Consider the following 19,474-nt stretch of genomic DNA (forward strand, 5'->3'; position numbering starts at 1 on the left):
TGAATGTTCAGTTGTATGTTCTGCATTCTGTTGCTAAACATGTGAATTTGGGATTTGCCCATGTTTTGCCATCACAACACAAAGCACAACACACTGAGGGGTAAGGATGTTAATAATCTCATGTGACTGGCTCTTTTTCCAACTAGCCCTGCCATATGTTTTGTTGGAATCTTGCCCTTAAATAAATGAAGTTGCTATGAAAGCCCTATTTTAAGGGGAAAAGTGACAGTGATCCCATACTCTTCACATGGAAATATTTTTAGAATTAGTGGTAGTGATATTATCATCTTTACAGACTGTTTTAAAGATTGCTGCTAAAAATACCATCTCCAAAATTTTTTGAGGACATAAACCCATTAATTAAATAAATTTTCTTTTTAAATTACATTTCTGAATACTAACAAACATTACATATATTAAATATTATCAGGTAGTGCACACTGTACATAAAAATTAGAGGAAACATTAAAAATACAGAAAGTGCTTTGTATCCATAATGCAGAGAATTAACTGACTGTATTAATTAACTGAAAACTCACCTAAAAATTGTGTTTTCATTATAATGACTTTGAATTTTGATATGTTCTGTACTAAATCTTTCACTTAAATAATTACTAATTTTATATGTCGAATCAATGATGAATTACAAAGTAAAATGAATTATACTATTAAAAATTGAATGGAGGGCAAGCAAATACTTAGCAAACAATTAGAAGATTTCCACTAAATTACATTATCAATGAACTCTTAAAATTGAGCCAAAACATTCACTTGAGCATAGACACATGCATGATGGACAAGAGGTAAAATTCATGCACACTTACAGAGAGGTGAAATGCACATGGGTAAAGGATTCTTAACATCACAAAATACTTTTGAAAATAGCATTTTCCTTAAATCTTTGGATCGAATTCCCATGGACAAGATTTTTTCAATACTTTGGTCTACCTCTTTTTCACGAAGCATTTATGCAAATACAAGTTGGCACCTGTCTCACTGAGTTCTCCGTTTGAAAGGAGACCAAACCAAAGGCAGTATCTGATTTGGATGTCCCTTGCTGCTCTCTGGGGCGTTGTCACATCCCCACCTGGGACATTCACTACACGTTCACCATTTGATTTTCAGGACACCTTCACTGGCCAGGAGCTGAGACCATGAGCTCCATCCTGGCAGGAAAAAGGAACCCAGCAAGGTCTAATGGGAGAGACTGGTGGTGGCTGGTCACAAATGCAGTGCAGAAGAGGAGACAAACCAACAGAACCTGGGCATTACAAACCATTTTTGGTCCACTTACTTGAACAGATCTCCATCTGATATAGAACAGAGTAAGCAAGGGGATAGGTAGGGCTGTACTGTTTTGTAACTTGCACAATGCTCATAAAGAAAAATCAGATTTAGAACTACCTGTAAGTAATTATTCATTATTTTTTTCATATTTTTTGTAAGATCAGGCACCTATTATTTTGCTGGGGATCAAGCATTTTTCCTATTATAAACATACAGGCACTGGTATAGAGAACACTTCAGAATATGCTTTTTGCCAGAAACTACAGAGCATTGTATAATACTGGGGTTTTATGTGAAAAAGAAATCTTTATCCTTTAATGAGCCACACTGACAAATGGCAGCTTGAAACCAGTATAAATGTATGCTGTAATTGTTAGTTAGTGAAACACAGAGAACATTCCAGCAGTAACAAATGGAGTAAGAAGACAGCCATACAGCCAAGGACAAGTGAGTCTAGGAGGAAGGAGCAATGGTGGCCACCACATTTTGCTGCCCTTCAGGTCCCAGCTTTTATCTCAGCAGATATTCTTACAGCAATTTTAGCACTCTACTCCACAGTCAAAATCTTTGAAGTTTCACCTCTATTAAAGGAGCAAACTCAAGCCAGGTACACATTAGCTCTCAAACACAACACAGAAACATGAAAAGAAGTGAGTGTTGAGAAGAACAATAACAGCAAATTTCTTGTAAACCATGTAAGCACAGTATAATTCATTTTTATTTAACTATGCACGTGGGGGGAAGACAACTCCCAGCAAAACATGCAGTTCCAAACTATTCACGTCAAGGAGTTTTAAAGCTTTTCAGTTTGGTCAGCATTCAAATAACATAATAACAAACCTCGACAGCCAGTATGGAAGACTGATCCATCAAATGGTTTGAACTGGTGAGTTTAATGAATACATATAAAAGATCAAACAAAGCTGCTCTAATGGTACTGGGTTTTCTTTATTCACAGTATTCATTTGCCCTGTTGAACTGGGGCATACCGCTGAGCACAAAACTCCCAGTTTTAAACTTCCTCCAGAAAATCACACTGATTTGTACTCCTGTTATATGTATTTTCTGCATGCTTCCCAGATCAATAGGTCAGATAAACTTGCACGAAGCCTGGTCACTGTTTCATTTGTTTTACATCTAAAACCTTTCCACCAGCGAGTGGATAAATAGAATTTTGCTCTTGTACTGGAATGTGTGTAAGGCTGGCAATGATCAGTGCCAGATGAAAAACCCATTAAGGATGTTCTGTCTGGATTTTCCCACCACTCCAACACTCCAGAGGCATTACTCCCAATCAGACAAATATTGTAAAAGATTGTACCTGTGAGTGACCGCCTCCTGCTCCTGGTTGTGTCACAGTCAGAAGAGCAGGCTGTGAATTTAGACCAGGGGGTGAAAGTGCAGTCATCCTTGCAGGGAATGAAGCACTCCTGGACGAGGGCTGGCATCGCTCCTGCCCACTGCACGCAGTCCCCGACGGCGGCAGAGCCACCCTGCTCCGACAGGCACGTCACAGCTGCAAGCAAGGGGACAGAAATCCTTATGTTCTCATAGATATATATTGTATTACACTCTGGGCAGTCAGTCCTGGTGTTCTGTGTGAGATTCTCTCCCCTGAATTGACAGGATAAAGCTGATTTGGTTTTAGGGCATTGTTCATGTGTCACTCAGTGAAGCTCCACAAAAACCATAAAGACATGTTCTTTTTTGACCAGTGTGTTATCTAGATGATGATATAAACCAGATATTCTCAAGGAAGCAGTCATTTCAAAGGTTGTGGGAACACTTTAACCAATGGTACATTGTACAACCAAGCAAGAAATTGGTAACACTGTGGTCATGTGCCAGAAAACATACTCGGTTGATGTCGGGATTCACTTGCTACTCATGGAATTTAAACTGCTTTAAAGGGGTAAAAAAAAAAACCACCCCTGAAAACTATAAAAGAAAGCTTCTTTTTCCAAAACCATCATTTTTTCCATATTTCAGATGAAGGGAATGGCTGAGCACATGCTACAGCTAAATGCTTCTTTCAGCAAGGTGTAAGTACCAGGTCTGGCCCCTCCACATTGAGCCCATTAAATATTGTGATACCACTCATACTCTCCCACTTTGTCTGTTGTTCTTTTTTAGAACTAATCATTAACTTTTCATTGTGGATATTGGTATTGTATAGACATGACAAAGAACAAAAGTGTTTAATGTATGAATCTGAGTCACAGGAAGCCTAGGATAAAACTTGTTAAATTCAGTGAATTAATATAGTAAGTAATTACAATAAATAAAAATAGCCTTCACATCACAGTCTTTCATTTCATTAATAATTAATTCTCATAAAACCTCCAAGATTATAGGCTATTTATATAATTCAGCATAGGTTAAACAAAGCAAAGGCAGGTCATGACTTGATTAAGGTAATAAACTCAGGGACAGAGTAATGAAGTGCATTTGGCCATGAGATTTTTGTCAAGTTGGGTTCCCTGATTTTAGGCAAGTCCACACATTGTATCATAAAGCTACTAAAGACAAAGTTATTTAATACAGATTTTATTATATAACTTCAACAACCTGTGATATTATTTTATGACAATTGCTAAATAATTCAGGTTTTTGAGGCTGCATATATTTTCCTTGTTGCCAGCATTTAATGTAAGAGTGCATGAAAAGAAAGGTAAAAAGAACTCTGTTTTCTTACAGTTAAAGGATTTACTAGGGTGTAACTATGCAATGAATACACATGATTTTCTGGGTTTTAACTACAGCACTGTATGGAAGAAAGGAATGGGTTAGCAATCACCTGGAAATAAAAAAAAAACCATCTTATTAAAATGTAATTAGATTCTGTGGAAAAAAATCAGCATTTTGAAAAGCATGCAGAAAGCAAGCAATTGTTAAACGTCTCTTTAGACTCAAGTGACAGCAAATCAGCATATTAACAACCCCTCTAAATTGCTGATCCTTGGCTTTCACTTCCAATCCTGTGACCCTTCCTAGCTCCCAAGTGCAGCTGTGAGCCTGGGAGCCCTCCCCTCCTCATTACGGGACAGAGGTCACAGCCCTGCGTGGGCACACGGCGTAATTGTCCTGTTTGGGAAGGTTAAACAGCTCAGAGACTCTGGTGCCCGAGGTCTGTGCAGCCTCATCACCTCCAGCAAGGACACCCAGGCTTGGCCACACAGCTGTGACCACGTGAGGTGTGCCCAAGGGGATGCAGAGCATCTCCTCAGCACCACGACAGCAGCTGGCAGGGACATGAACATCATCTCCAGGGCCAGCCCCACACAGCAGGAATTGTGATTCCAGAGCAAACCACTCCACTGCAACGCTCACTGGGAGCTGGCAGAAAAGCACAGCTCGTTCCTGACACCATCCATGATGTCAGCACAAGTGGTGGAAGTTTTGGGTATCAGTGTCAAAGCAGACACCCCATCACACTGCTGTGATCAGTTATTGTCTAACCCCCCCAGCTTCTGCACAAATGGCCACAATTTTAAGCATACAAAGAATTCACCGAGCCTATTTGGATGCTAAAAGAGATGCATATATATATATATATGTCTAAAAGGTCTAAATGTCTAAAAAGTCTAAAAGGACATATGAAATCAGGGCAAATATTTGACAGAGATCATGGAGCTTAAAGAAATTACTGACAATGGAAACATGAGAGACGAAAGTTGAATTAAAATAACAAACAATAAAGTGGATTAGATATTGTATAAGCATGGAGACAAAAAGGGGCTGAAAAAAATATTTAATGTAAACTCTGATAACAGACATAACAACTAAAGGAGGGGAGGAGGAGGATCTCCTGTGACTCTGGCTACACTCAAAACCTGGCTTGAGATGAGCTGCATGAACTGCTAAAATAAACAAAATTATAAAGCAAAAGCCCATTAGGGCATTTGAACAGACTGGGAAGGGGCAGGCAGAAAGCAGCAGAGATGATGGACTCAACTCCAGTGGTTCTATCAGGAACCAATCCCCTCATTTCTCCTTCCTGCAAACCTCTCAGTTTACTTAGCTTTAACTTCTAAGAGAAAAATATTTTCATATACAGGCACTTCTGAAAAGAAAATGAGAGAAATTTGTTTTCAGTGAACCTTCAGGAAAGTAAAATTATTTATCCTCAGTGGTTTCAAAGTACTGATTAGTTTGGCTCATATGTGGTTTATGCTGCATAAAAAAATATTTCCCCTTAATCCTCAGTTCTGTCACAATGGTTTTAAATAAACTCATACCGCAAAGCTATTTCTGTTATGTCAACATTTCTTTTGTTTTTTTCAAGTGGGATACCTCCAGAGAGCAAATGTAGTCCATTTGCAGTCCTATGCACTGAGAAAAAAAATCAGAGCAACAAATCCCTCCTAGGCATAATGTGTGATTTCTTCCATCTCTGCAGCATTTAAAATGGACACAAACATATGACTAAAACAGCTAATAATCAGACACTTCCAAATAAAGGCTTTCAAATTATAACAGTGGTTCCCACAAATCGAGAAAATGTAGGATTTCCTCTTGAACCAGCAGTCAACCCCATCAAACTTGAATTAAACATTTGGGGCCAAACTATGGCATGACATTTTAATGCAATTCCACTAATATAAAAAGAACTGCTGTCACAAAAAAAATCAAACACCAAAATGCTTTCTCTTGTAATGATTGTAATGATAAACATGAGATTGTGAATTAAACTGAAAAGTAGCCAGGTTTAAGAGGTTTAAGAAAATAACTTTTTTTTTCAGGTAAGGGCTGGAATTGTTTAGCACACTGTGTGCATGCACCTGTGAAGGTGCCAACACAACATAGCAATTAATATGAGCAATGAAAATAGCTGCAGATGCAACTGCTTTGCTTCAAGGCTTAAATCAAGTGTTAAATGTAGAGCTTGGGGAGCAAATTTCCCTTTCTGCTGCTACAGGGCCCTGCCAGGAGACTGAGCAAGGACTGCTAAGGGGATATTCAGTGTGACAGTCTCTGGCTTCTGGCTTTGCATTCCCACCCACAAGAGCGAGTCTGTGCCAGCATCTCAGCATATGGCACACACAAGCATATGGGAGCTGCATTCTGTAACTACATTGCTCCTAAATTGAAAGTAAATAACAGACACTTCTCCTATAAACTTTTAGATGGTGAAATCAAATGTTTGTACGCTGTCAGATTGCAGAGGCACTGAAGGCATCCTTGGATGATGTTATGTCATCACCAAAGCAGGGTGTCAGCATCAAGCTGAGGGGACTCGGGTGCTCATGCCTGACTTAAGAGCATTGGATGTGATCCTAACAAAAGGAATTGTATTGAGAATGAAATGGTACAGGCACAGCATTGCCTTCAATAGGGAAACATAACATAAATTTAATTCCTCTTAAGTAAAAATCCAATTACAGACAACCTCTGTAATCATATTCATTTACCAAAGTTACAATCAATTCTCCTTTAAAAATGCATTCTAACAGATTCCAAAGGGTAAAAAGCTAAAGACTGAGAGTATCAACTATGAACCAGTAAAATTATATTGTACCATGGCACTTTCAATTTGAGAAAAGTAAATTAGTATTTTCAAAACTCTGGAATTAAATGTCATTAGAACATCTGAAAACCATGACTGATAATTCCAGGAAGGTACACTCAGGCCAAACACTAAAACTAAAGCTATGCAGTAGCGCAAATGAAATTACTGGAATTAGTACAGGAACAACAGGATGAGCTATATGGCTAGACAAGAGCTTTAATGCCAAGAGGTGTGGGCAAAATAAGGTCATAATCTTCCCTGTCTTCAAATTCTAAGAATTGTTGAAAGGTTAAAGCCAGCATGTAAAGTCAAAGCAATTATTTTAATATGGCTGTTTACCCTCTTGTTCAGAAAAATCCTCACTTCTGTTGTATAATTATTCTTGGTATCCCTCAATGTAATGAGATAACACATCATTGCTTACACATATCACTACTGGTAAGTGAAAAAGAAGTTACGGGATAATATATTAGAAAATTAGAGACTAAAATACTATGAGGGTCAAGACTTGCTCACTCTAAGCATAGTCCCATAACTCATGATGACCTCATTTATTTTCTATATTGATGCTTCTTCATACTCATAACAAGTTTCTTCAGAATCCCAGGTGGAACATGTACACTATTATTGGTATGTTAATGCAACCCCTAATTACAGCAGGCCAGAAGCAGACATAATAGAAGACATAAGGCTCTGCTGAGACTCAGATGGAAGTTTAAAGGCTTGATTCTATAAGGACATAATTATAGACTTAACTCCATCCCTGTGACAGCCTCCTTGGATGGCAGCACTCCCTGCTATAAGTGTGTCCAAAGTCTGGACTTACAGAAACACACCATCCGATAACCATTAAAAGAAAAGAACAAATGATGCCAGGAAGGACATCACAGACACAAATCTCATACAAATAACTGAGGAAGAGCTGAGACAGCTAGTTATTCAGCAGGAAAACTGTCTCTGAGGTCACCAGTTTCCCATTCTGTAATTATTAATGCTATTGACAGAAGTGCTAAAGGGCTGACAAATGCCACCAGCAAACAGAGCGCTGAATAAACAAAGATCCCAACCAACAGGCTCTATAAACAAACAAGGGGAGCCCGAGATGAGCTTGAGATGCAATTAAGATGGTAAATACCAACTGAAAGATAGAGAAAAGCAACTGAATTGGTTTGCACGAAAAGGGGTCAGGGAAGAAATGGGCAGAAAAGTCAGGTGCAGAGCATTAGCATGGAGAAGAGATTGTAACGGGAAAGGGGAGAAGTTTGGGATAGAAGGGAGGGAAAAACAGCATGCAAAACTGTGAACATCCTTCTCAAACTAAAGGTCCATGTTGTAGCTGCTCTTTAGGCTGGATTCTCTCTGCAGTAAGGTGTGAGTGGGGTTGATGTAGGCACAGAAGCCTCAGAAGGAAATCCAGCTGCAGCTGGGCCAGCAAGGTGGGAGGGCACCTCCAGCACCATCCAATGCCTTCAACTGGGCTCACCTCTCTTGCATCTAAAATAACTCCTCAGAGTGCAATTTTAATTTGCTATTCATGGATGAGGCAATCAGTTATCTGGTTTGGAATACAGGATCTGAACTGCTGTAAGAGCTGAGCTGCACATGTCAGTTTTGCCAAGCTGTGACTCGACTCCTCCTCATCTGTGAGCCACAACTACCCACTGTTAGAGGAGGAGCAGGAGAGAACTTTTACATTGCTGTAAAGCCCATTCCTCCTCCCACCCACACACTGAAGGCAGAACACAGCATTGATATATTAATGTTGAGCACTATTTTTATACAAGTGTTTTCGTATTCTAAGTGGTTTAGACTCTGCCTGGCCAGGAAGGCAAAATAATATGAGTTTTTAATGTTTCAAATTTACTTTGTCCAGAGAATAGCTGCAATCTGAGTGCTTCTACATTATGCAATCATTCTAAACAATCTTTCACAATTTTCCCCCCAAACATTATTATAGGTTTTGAATTGCTTTTACTTTCATTTTCTATTAAAAAGAAAATCAATGGAAGTGCATTAGATGATTAATGATAGAAATTATGCTCCTTTCAGAGAACATAAAATACAAAAACATGTTAATTTTTTTCCTCCTTCTGTGGCCCACAATTACCAAAATTACTTGAGTTCAATTTCTTTGTAGCACCTATCATCAAGTTATATTTAAGATGAATTATTTATTGCACAACTTGAAAATAAGACTAAGCCATCCTGCAATAAATACATGCATTGAGATGACAGCAAATACAGAGAATCAAATATGCCAAATAACACAAGAGAGAGAGAGAGAGAGAAAATGGAAAACAAACACAACATTACAGTATTTCTAGTAACTCAAGTTGGAAAATTACTTATCTGATTAAGCAAGCACTGACTTCCTCTGCAGTGAAGCACAGATAGTAAATCCAGAACACAACACTAAAACATCCACATATCCACAACTGCCCCAACATTAGATTTAAAATATGATGGTCCAAGGTTAACACCTCAAGAGTTGAGCCCACCTTTCCTCCTCAGCTCCCCATTCCCCAGCTCTGGCTCTTCTCATTTTGGTATTCCAGACTCAAATTGCTCTTGCTCCTTTGCTCAGGACCAGCAGCTAAAGCTATTGGGACACACAGGCTCTTCAACAGCTTTTCAACTCATCCTAATCTACATTCCCCTCATGGAAAGTGCTCTCAAAGTTTTCTGAAATACCAATGGATTTTGTATTTTTGGTCCTGCATAAAACTTTTCATTCTAACTATCACTTTTCTATCATAAAAAACAGATAAGAATACAAAATGCTTTGAGGTCTGAAGTCTGGCTACTCATCTCCAGTCTAAAACTGATAATGCAACTGAAATTACTTTGACTGAAACTAATAAAAACGCATAGTCAAATAATTCATGTTATCTAAATTAAGTATCTTTCAGCCATCATACAATATTGTCCACCTCACAAGAGAAAAATAAAGATACTGGACTTGAGATTCAAGGGTCAGCACAGTGTAAGTACAGTAAAGACACTGTATTTAGATTAAAGTTAAGAGAGGCAGAAAGAGAACGTAAAAAATTTCCCTCCCACAGCCTTGAAAAATGAAATGTTTGAGGGTTTTCAAGAGATTTACCCAGTGGGAAAACTAAGTAGGCAGACTGGAATCCCAGGAAGAACAAAGTCATACTCTAATGTGTGGGAGCTCCATACATATATACATAATAGATAAATTATCCATCCAGAATGGCTTTTCCTACTTTTTCCCCCATATTACAACTATGAAGGGGAAAAGTGTTTTTGGGAAACCCTATGTCAGGGAATCCATTCTTCATCAGGAAAAAAAAAAAAAAAGGAAGAAAAACAAAACCAAAAAAGACACCCAAATCCCCCAGGAGAGACAAACAGTCCAAGGCTGTATACAAAAGATCCTGATTTCCATAAGTATTAGGAGTGGTTTTTCCCCTGGCTCATGCTAAATGAACTTTTTCGTGCGTGAATGAAGCAGATCCAATAGCTTTGCCTCTTAAAAATAATAAAAATAATAAAAATAATTACACCCATCTTCCCTCAGGTTTGCTGTTCAGACCATTCTCACAGCCAGTACATTCCTTTTTATTTCTCTTTTGAAGCTAACAGATCTAAAGGGACTATTTGTTTTTTCCTTCTAATCTCTTAAAAACAAGGCAGAAGATCAGAGAAGATGCAAAGCGAGATATCTTACAGGACTTTGTGATTTTCATGCAATGAACTTCCTTTCTTATGGGCAAAAAAATTGAAACATTTCTTATTTGTCTGCTGCTACTCATCTTGAATTTTCATTAAGCTATTATAATTGGGGGGGGTATAAAGTAGATTGCATTACTGCTGCAACAATGGGAAAACACAATTATTTCAACAGGAAAACAAGAGATCCCATTATATTTTCTTTTTAATGATTCTTTTATGAATAAAGCATTTGTTTGCAAGAATTTGTTTCTAAAGAAATTACACAATCCAAACGCTGATCACAATAGGATTATTCATGTATAGCAGATGCAACATTTGGACACAGAAAGTTCTCTATCATTATTCCTTTACCATTGGTACAGATAATATAACTGATGGCTTACTTAACTGAAAAAAAGCAATCAAATGAAAAAAAAAAAAAAATACAAGAGAACATAAATTGCATCAGACCCAGAAATACTTTCCACCCTGCTGAAAGATTATTAGGACTAGTAATCTTCATTCCAGGCAACCACAGCCCGGGACACTGCACTATGCACTATGCTGCATTTTCTTTTATTACAGTCTTTCCAGTACAAATCATTTTAATCTTGGCTATAATAAATCACCAGTTAGACTCTCAGCTTATACCCTCTTTTCACCTGTGAAGTTTTGTTCATCTTTGTTGGAGCTCAGAGCAGTTTCTCCCATAAAATTGCTCTCTGTGCGAATCTTTCTTAATGCAGAAGGTTTCTGCCAACTGTCATTACAAGATCAGAGGTTCAAATTGGGGAGCACTTAAAGCAGGGGAAGGTCATCTTTGGAAATTAAATTGGAATAAAATTTTGTAGAAGTGGAGGTGGCTATTCACACTGTGCCACTGCAACAACAGCAGACTCACATTTACCTCACATGCTCATTCGAGAGTGGCTGGGCCACAAGGATTTATTATCAATTTCCACCTCCTGTAAGAGCAGAATTTCCCTCACAGCAGCAGCAGCAGGGCTGTGCTCCCCTCTGGAGATGCAGGACCCAGCCAGGGAGGGCATCACGGAGGAGCAGAGCTGGGGCTGCCTCGGTGACACGAAGCCCAGAGGAACATCTGACCCTTCCTTCCCTGAAAAGGGAACAAATTCTATCTCAAATCATGCCCATGACCCTTAAAAACAAGGGAACATAACCAAAGGGACTCCCAAAATTTCCCAAAGAGGTAATTATTTCTTCCATTTTAGAACAAGTTATTTAGGAAATAAAATTCAATGCAAAAATAGCGGGATACTTTGAAAATCCATCAAGATTCACATCACACTTCCTTTTCAGAAGTGAGAACTGATATTTGGTGTTTTAACTGTGTATTTCAAAGAAACAGTAAATAACAGCTTTTTAATTCCTCAGAAGCCCAGAGGAAAGGGAACTTTCCATACAAATGTGCTGTACTTGGGAGAACAACTCTTGCTGTTGCTATAATGGAAGTATAAATACAGCATAGCAGGAATTCATAGTAATTTGTTTCTATGAGCAAGTTTGACATGGCACAGGCAAATAAATTCAGATTGTACAGCTACACAGAAGTGAGACATTCTCTGAGCTACTGTGCTGGCATTTTGCCTTTCCTCCATCATTCATTGCATCAGACCTTTGTCTCAATTTCTCTCTAAACCTTTGTCTTGTCCTGTCTGAAGGCCCACGCTCCAGGGTTATATCTTATCAGTTAATTAACTTTTAGAATGGAAAGGCAGCAAAAATGACTATATAAACTTTTGCTCGTATATATCAAAGCCAGTGTCAACCAGTGTGGTTCCTGTGTACCTAATCCAGGAGACTTTATAATAAAATCTCATCTTCCATTTACAGCCTGAGGCAATAGTAGGTCTTGCAGAGAGAAATGCAAAGTGATGAGGTTTAGTAGAGCAATAACATTGCTCAACAGTTTAAATATTGGTCTAGCTACTGAACTTTATGCCAGGAGGTTCTGGCATTACATTATTAAATGCCAGTATTTCATCCACGGTCTTCACCTACTCGGAATAATGCATAATTCATTTCAGAAAAAAAAAAAAAAAAATCTTGGAATTTAAGATATTTTTGCTTCCCCCACCACCCCCCCAAAAAAAACCCCTTGAATGTAACACTACTTTTCAACAAATCAAGGCTGCACTAACAGGGAAGTATGGACATTTTGTGTGTGTATAATATATGAGTTCTTCACTGCAAATTAATAAACAATTTAGCAACAATATACTAGAAGCAATAAAAACCACTGCCTTCATTCAGGCCTATAAGGTTGGTGCCAACAAGGAATAAGAGAGAAATTGATTGAGCTGGAAAGTTTGAATCAACAAATAAGGAAGAGGAGGTTCCTCGGAGGCAACTTTGATTTTTATTTTACTGACTCTTCACCTCACATCAGCAGATCTCACTGATGTGTACTAAAAAAAAAATGGGCTAAGAAGGAATTGAACAAGAGCCAGCTTTTGAAAACCGTTTTGCCCACAGTTCAAAATTTCAGTGAAAAACCCAGCACTGGAAAGGATGAAACACAGAAAAAGAATAAAGAATCTGAATGGGAACTGGAGCCTGACAGGCTGGGAGCATCCAGCAGCCCCGTGCTCAACTCCTCTTCTACCCAGAGAGGATCACACCCTCAAGCTCCTGACTCCTGTCATTCCAGAAAAGTTGTGTGACCTGGCATCAAGATATATAGATACACATCTTATCATTTACTGCCATTCTTGATTTTTTAAAATTTATTTGTAAGGGTATTTTGAAATAGGTTTATTAGGATGCTTTCTATATAAAGTTTCACCAAGTCAAGAAAACTTCCTATCATTTTGTTTCAATAAAATGCAAGAGAACACCTGCAGATTACCATATCAGTACTTTTGATTTACTTACCTTTTCAATATGAAGACAGGCAATTCCCATATATAACTTTATTCCAAAGCTGTGACCTTGACTTCTACCAAAGGTTCAATTGTATGGGTATTAGTTCTGAGGCAAGATGAAGGAAGAAAGGAGTTCTCCCAGATAACATAATAATCTGTCAGCTACAGTTTATGAAATACTACTGTTTCAAATAGATGATCTGATTTAATATATGTTGACTGTCAATTCAAAAATTATGATTCAGTTGTTACGTAGCACAGTGACTACAGAGCCTGAATTACTTTGTTGTCTCATAAAGCATTAGGTGTGTTAACCAAAGACATCCTCACAGTCTTCTATGTAAGGTTGCAAAGTAAAAAATAATTCTAAATTAAATTAAATACCACATATTGAAGGTGTATGGTTAATACACACAAATTTGGACTTAAAAGAAAAGATATTGAAAGTATTATTGGTAAAGTTACTGATTACATCAAGATGAAAAAAAATGTTTTCCTCTAGTTGTTGAAAATCATAAAGGAATGCATAAAATGGCTTTTTTAGCTATTAACCCACTGTCGTAGGTATTAATACAACTGTAAACCTCAAACCTCATTATCTCCAGGGAATGATGAGAACTGTGTACTTGTATAAACTACATGCACAGGATGTAATCTCTTTCTCTGCTCAACTTAGTAAATGCAATTTTTTCTAATAAAATGAAAAATAGATGAGCTACCAACACTGATGTGTCTATCAATAAATGAGAAGTCTTGATGAAACTCCCATGTTTTCCAATAGAGTAAAAACACAAAAAACCCCTGAGATTCATACAGTGCTTTGAACAGATTCTTGTATTTTACATTGCCCCTATAACAGCTTGTTTCACACTGTTACACAAAATTATTCTAAAAAACATAAGTGTTCACTGGAAGTAAGGACATGGGTTACATCTCAGTTAAAAGATGTCAGGTTGGTAGTTCTCCCATAGCAAAAGGATGAGCAAAGATTGTAAAGAAGTGAGGAAATGTTTAACTCTCTAATTTTTCAAATGCTTATCTACCTTTCTACTGTATATGTTTAAAATGCAGTTTAATACACTTTCCATTACAGCTCCAGTGTGAGTCTTTAGCAACAACCTCAAACAAACACATTATATAGAATCACCTCCCAAAATCAAATTATTTTTTATCAACCAAAAATCTATTATGCCTACAGAAACACTGAATAAACAGCAGTCACCTGCTACCAGTATTAAACAGCTCTTCTCAGAGTAACTTACAAGAGGAAATAAAAAAGTGGGACCCAATTTTTGTCCCCCACAGGCTGCCCAATGTTCCCACACTGTGAAATACAGAGGCAGTGCTAGGTGAGACACCTAAATCCCTCTCCTAAACTCTGAGGGCTCCTCCATCATCTTCACATGACAGTTCATCTTCAATAACTAAGGTGCCACAACATCAATATATTTACTTAAAAACAGACTGAACTTTTTTACACAGTTATCACACTAACATGTATTTTGGGGTGAAACCCTGTTGCAGTCAATATTTAACAGGTGAATTCACATGACTGGAATAGTAACATAAGGGGGTACTTACGTTCACTTCTAGAAGGACATGTAAATCATGGTGAAATGTATTTTATCCATAAATTTTACATCTTTTCCATCTTTGAAACAGTTTATAGAGAATGACTGGTAAAATTTGGTGTGATACAATAAATTCCACTCAGCATAGAGCATAAGCCATGAGCAGGAACGAATGGGGAACAGTGGGATGGGCAGGTAGACAAACACATTCATATAAACATATTTGCATTAAAACTAAGTATGGCATGCTTGAAAGCTGGGCTGGCAGGGAAAAGAAAACTGAATAAAGGTGCAGCTCAGGAAAAAAAAGAGAAAAGACAAAGCGAAAGCTCTTCTGTGAGGGAATAGGCACAACCACAATGGGGATAATCTGGAGTATGAGAGATCAGCTGAGCTCAGCCTAAAGCTATTCACTGCCCTTGGAACTACAACAACAACAAAAAAAGGTGAAAATTAGATCAGGTTCCTGTGGATTAGCAGAAGGCTGCAGCACAAACATGCAAAATCAGTATTAGCAACAGGCATTAAAGATAACAAAGGGACCCTCCTGCAAATGTCCTGGCAAGAACAGACACCCTCCACTCTCCCACCCACCCCCTCCAAACCCAGGCTCTCCCCACCCTTCCCAGGCCAGGACAGCTGCAATCCTGGGAGTGGATTTCCCTACAAGGAAAGGGTTAGCGAGGATACACCAGCTATTCCAAAAGTGTCTGTTCTAATGGATCCTGCTTCTAGCAAACTTAGAGGAACTGATCTCGATCTGTCAGAGGTGAAAAACAGCTAATTTTTGATTTGCATAAGAAACATTGGAACAAATAATCATCCAACAGGGACAACTATACTAAAAAAAAAGGAAAAAATTAAATACATCAATTTGCTGTACTAAGTTGATGGACACAGTGAAACAAAAAGACAGGCATTTAGAATAGTTGGCTTCCTTGAGGACAAAAATCCTAAGAATGCTCAGCACCGTGAATCCTAAATGACTTCCTTAGTAATTAAATTACATTGCATCAAAAAGCACATGCCTGCAGGAGTTTGATTCAGATGTGCACACTAACCAGGAGTAACTGGGTATGCAAAGATTGGGTGGGATTGACATAAAAACACATAGAATGCTTAGCACTAAAGAAAACCTCTGAAATGGAATACAGCCTTTTGCTTTATGATAATCTCTGACTATTCACCACTGTTTTATTACTGAATTTTGTTATTGTATCTGAATACAATTTGATTTTATGAGATCTTAAATATTACCTTTATAAACATTTCATGGGATGTTGACTCTCTATCTGCAAATTGTTTATTTGCTTATTGTATCTGCTCATTGATACCACTGCAATAGCTTATTTTTGCATTAGCTTCTTTGTTGAGTCTAGTTTATCTTCTGAGCAAACTCTGAGATGAAATTTTTAATAAGAAATCTTAAAAAAAAAAGCTATAACTGTAACTGGTAAAGACATTTTCCCTTATAGTGTTCTGTTTGCAGCATAATTCAATCAGGGTGTTTATGCCAGTTAACTGAGATTTCAAAAAGTACTTTGTTTATCATTTAATCAATATGAGTTGAGCAACCTAGAAAGATTTTTAAATAGTAAGCTAAATTCTGTTCACTCCTCCCGCGACTTTCCCCAAGTTTCAGACTTCTGCTCAATACTCTCCACACTTCATTTCTTTTGCCTCTGCCATTCTGACTGTGCAAACTCAAAAGCAATAAAAACCTGTGGCTGAATTCCATCTACAGAACACATTAACTCGTTTGCAAGTAATGGAAGACAACGATGACTGCACTGGGAGAAAAAACAACAGGATCATTGGGCTCCCCTCATCAACCTATTTGACAGCTGCACTTGTGTACCCATCACTTATTCCACTGCAAGCCTGAACATTTACATTCCACAAAGCATATAATCAAATTTTATTCAAATACAGCCCAAGAAATAAGGGTATTTAACTTCTGGAAACACATTAGGTGATCATTCATAGCAAAAATGTAATACCTGCAAAAGCAGAGAACCAACTGCAAATTGCTAATATGTTTCATTATTATTAAGTCTGCCCCTTGGAAACACCAGCAATTAGGGTCAAATGAAACTCCATAATCCTTCTACCTTTCCTTTATAGTTGCCTCCAGTATTTACAGTTACCTGTGAAATTCATCTAATAAGGAAAGGCATCTTTGAAAGGCTTCAGATAAGACAATTTGAGCAGACACATTTTGCCCTGTTTTTCATCAAAGTATTTAAAATTACAAAGTTTATGCTTTTATATCAGATTTGCAGAGTATTAACATTTAAATAAGCTTTAAAAAGGGGCCAGATATATAATCTAAACCCAAAAATTAATAAAAAAGCAGCCATCTTCCTATAACCACTACAATTAATCATTGTGATGAACAGAGAGGAAGCAATCCATCTCACCATGCCACAGAGCTGATGTAGCTCTACTTTTCACACATCACAAAAGTTAATTATTATGAGCAGATGTGCCCAGATTACAGGAAAATTTGTACTCTATGAAACCAGGCATTGAAGGTATGTATTTACCTATAAAGCACAAATTTGTCCCTGTGTTTTTGGAAGTTTGCTCACATGCAACTACATCAGCAACGTGGACTGCATGAAACCCATCCAGTCTCACAGGATTGAGTTCTGCACTGCTTTTTGTGTGCTCCACCAAGTAAATATTGCAAAAAAGTACTGTAAAAGAACCTACTGGTCAAAGCAACTCATCACCAACAGGGCAGTTCTGATCTGTCCTGATGCCTTGTGAAGGCTGACCTAGAACAGAGACTAGACAGAGCTAAATAAAGTAGGGATTTTTTAGGAGGCCTCAATGGATCCACCTTGGCAGCACCAGAGCCCAGCCAAGGCTGCACCCAAAGTGAACCCAAAATGGATAGAAAATGGACGAACAGTCACAGGGTCTCACACTTTCATAAGTTTTGGTCCATTTGCATATTGGAGTTATTTGTGCAATTATAGCTTTAGGTTATGAAGTCCCATCCTCCTTGTTTTTCTCTCTTCAGTCCGTGCTGTCCGTGCTCTTGGGGCTGAGATTTGGATCATCTGCCCTTCGTGCCAGCTAGAGAAGAAACTGTTTTGTCTCCCTGCTCTGTGAAGAGAGCTCACCATCCCCTAATATGAAGCTCAGAACTACACACTAAAGCAGTACAGAATCTGAAAAACATAAAAGCTAAAACCTGAGGCATCAGTCCCACAAATTCTCCACCGTGCCCTGAACAGGGAATGTCTGTGACCACATCCTGTGTTCTGGGGTTAAAATGCAACAGAAGAGACAATTCCCCAAACGCCCTCAAAAGCTGATGTCTGCAGTCGCTGCTTAGTTCTGCAGGCCTATTTACGCTTGATTTTCTCAACTGCTGTTAAGTGCCTATTATGAAGCTGCCCTCCAGGAGGAATAAATAAGTGTCTGGAAAGGCCCGTGGTCAGCAGGGCAGTGGCTGGGGAAGGCCGCGTGTCCCAAGCGCGGCTGGAGCGCTGCCCAGCACATCCCACATCCCCCGAGGATGCGCTCATCTCCTTCACCCTGAATTACACACAGCCTGGAGTAGATGGCCTTGGACAATTTAATAGCTTGGTAAGATCCCCTCATACTGCACACCTCGAGTTCAGGCACTTCCTCTGCCTACACAAAGACCTAAAATGAATAAAAACTAAGATACAGAAAGTTGATATCTAAAAGACAGTAGGAAAGATATAACTTCAATCACCTTGGGGCACATCAAAGAAAACAAATATATGATTGCAGGGCTGAAACTTCAGTGAACTGTCAAAAAGAAACAATAGTACTGACCTGAATTGATCAGAAAAGCGGTAAAAAGTAACATTTGCTACAAGGCTTCACATCCAAGATTCAAATTTAACACTACAAAATACTCTGCTTCAGGAGAACTCTATCAAATACCAGAATATATTATTCAAAACTTTCCTTATTTCACAAAGCCAATATCAGCAATCCTTTAATAAATGATGCAAGCCTCTGGTAAAACCAGCAGCTGCCAGCAAAAAAATTGACTTTAGAAAAATCTTTGTTAGAAGGTGACATATTTTTCATTACTATCTATTGCCATCAAGGTACAGAGATGGCTTTTTCTTGTGTAGTAATTTTATTCCAGAGGAATTCCAATTTTTTGGATGAAGTTTCACTTGATTTATTATAAATAAAGAAAACAGAATCTTCTCCTGAGTCTCTTCAGAACCAAATGGATAACAATAAGGGAAGTGGAGAAGGGTTGCTTCCAACAGGAAAAATGTCTGGAAGTATTACTACTGCAATCATCAGACTTGGTTTAGAAAGTGCTAAACACACCACTCAGAATTTTTAATATTTCTGAACATATTTAGAAACTGTGCCAGCAGAAAAGAGCACCACTGGACACCCAAAGCAAATGTAATATCGACCAGTTCACAGACACCTGCTGTATTCTCACAAGCGCAAGCACTTCATAAGCATCCCTGTCACTTCCAGTTACTGTTCTGTCACTTTAGTGCACCTGTTTGAAAGACAGGTGCTGGGAATTTTGA

At 38.2% G+C, this 19,474-nt stretch overlaps 1 protein-coding gene across 1 annotated transcript in view; it reads right to left on the minus strand.

Annotated features, from left to right (window-relative positions):
* THSD7B (thrombospondin type 1 domain containing 7B) overlaps positions 1-19,474 on the minus strand; it is a 296,014-nt gene that overhangs the window by 93,090 nt on the left and 183,450 nt on the right. The window contains exon 14 of the mRNA XM_077784906.1: positions 2,609-2,803. Coding sequence (XP_077641032.1) covers positions 2,609-2,803 — 195 coding nt within the window. The remainder of the gene's footprint in view (positions 1-2,608; positions 2,804-19,474) is intronic.

This window comes from Lonchura striata, chromosome 8 (assembly GCF_046129695.1).
Source record: "Lonchura striata isolate bLonStr1 chromosome 8, bLonStr1.mat, whole genome shotgun sequence".
In the NCBI taxonomy this organism is placed as follows: Eukaryota; Metazoa; Chordata; class Aves; order Passeriformes; family Estrildidae; genus Lonchura; species Lonchura striata.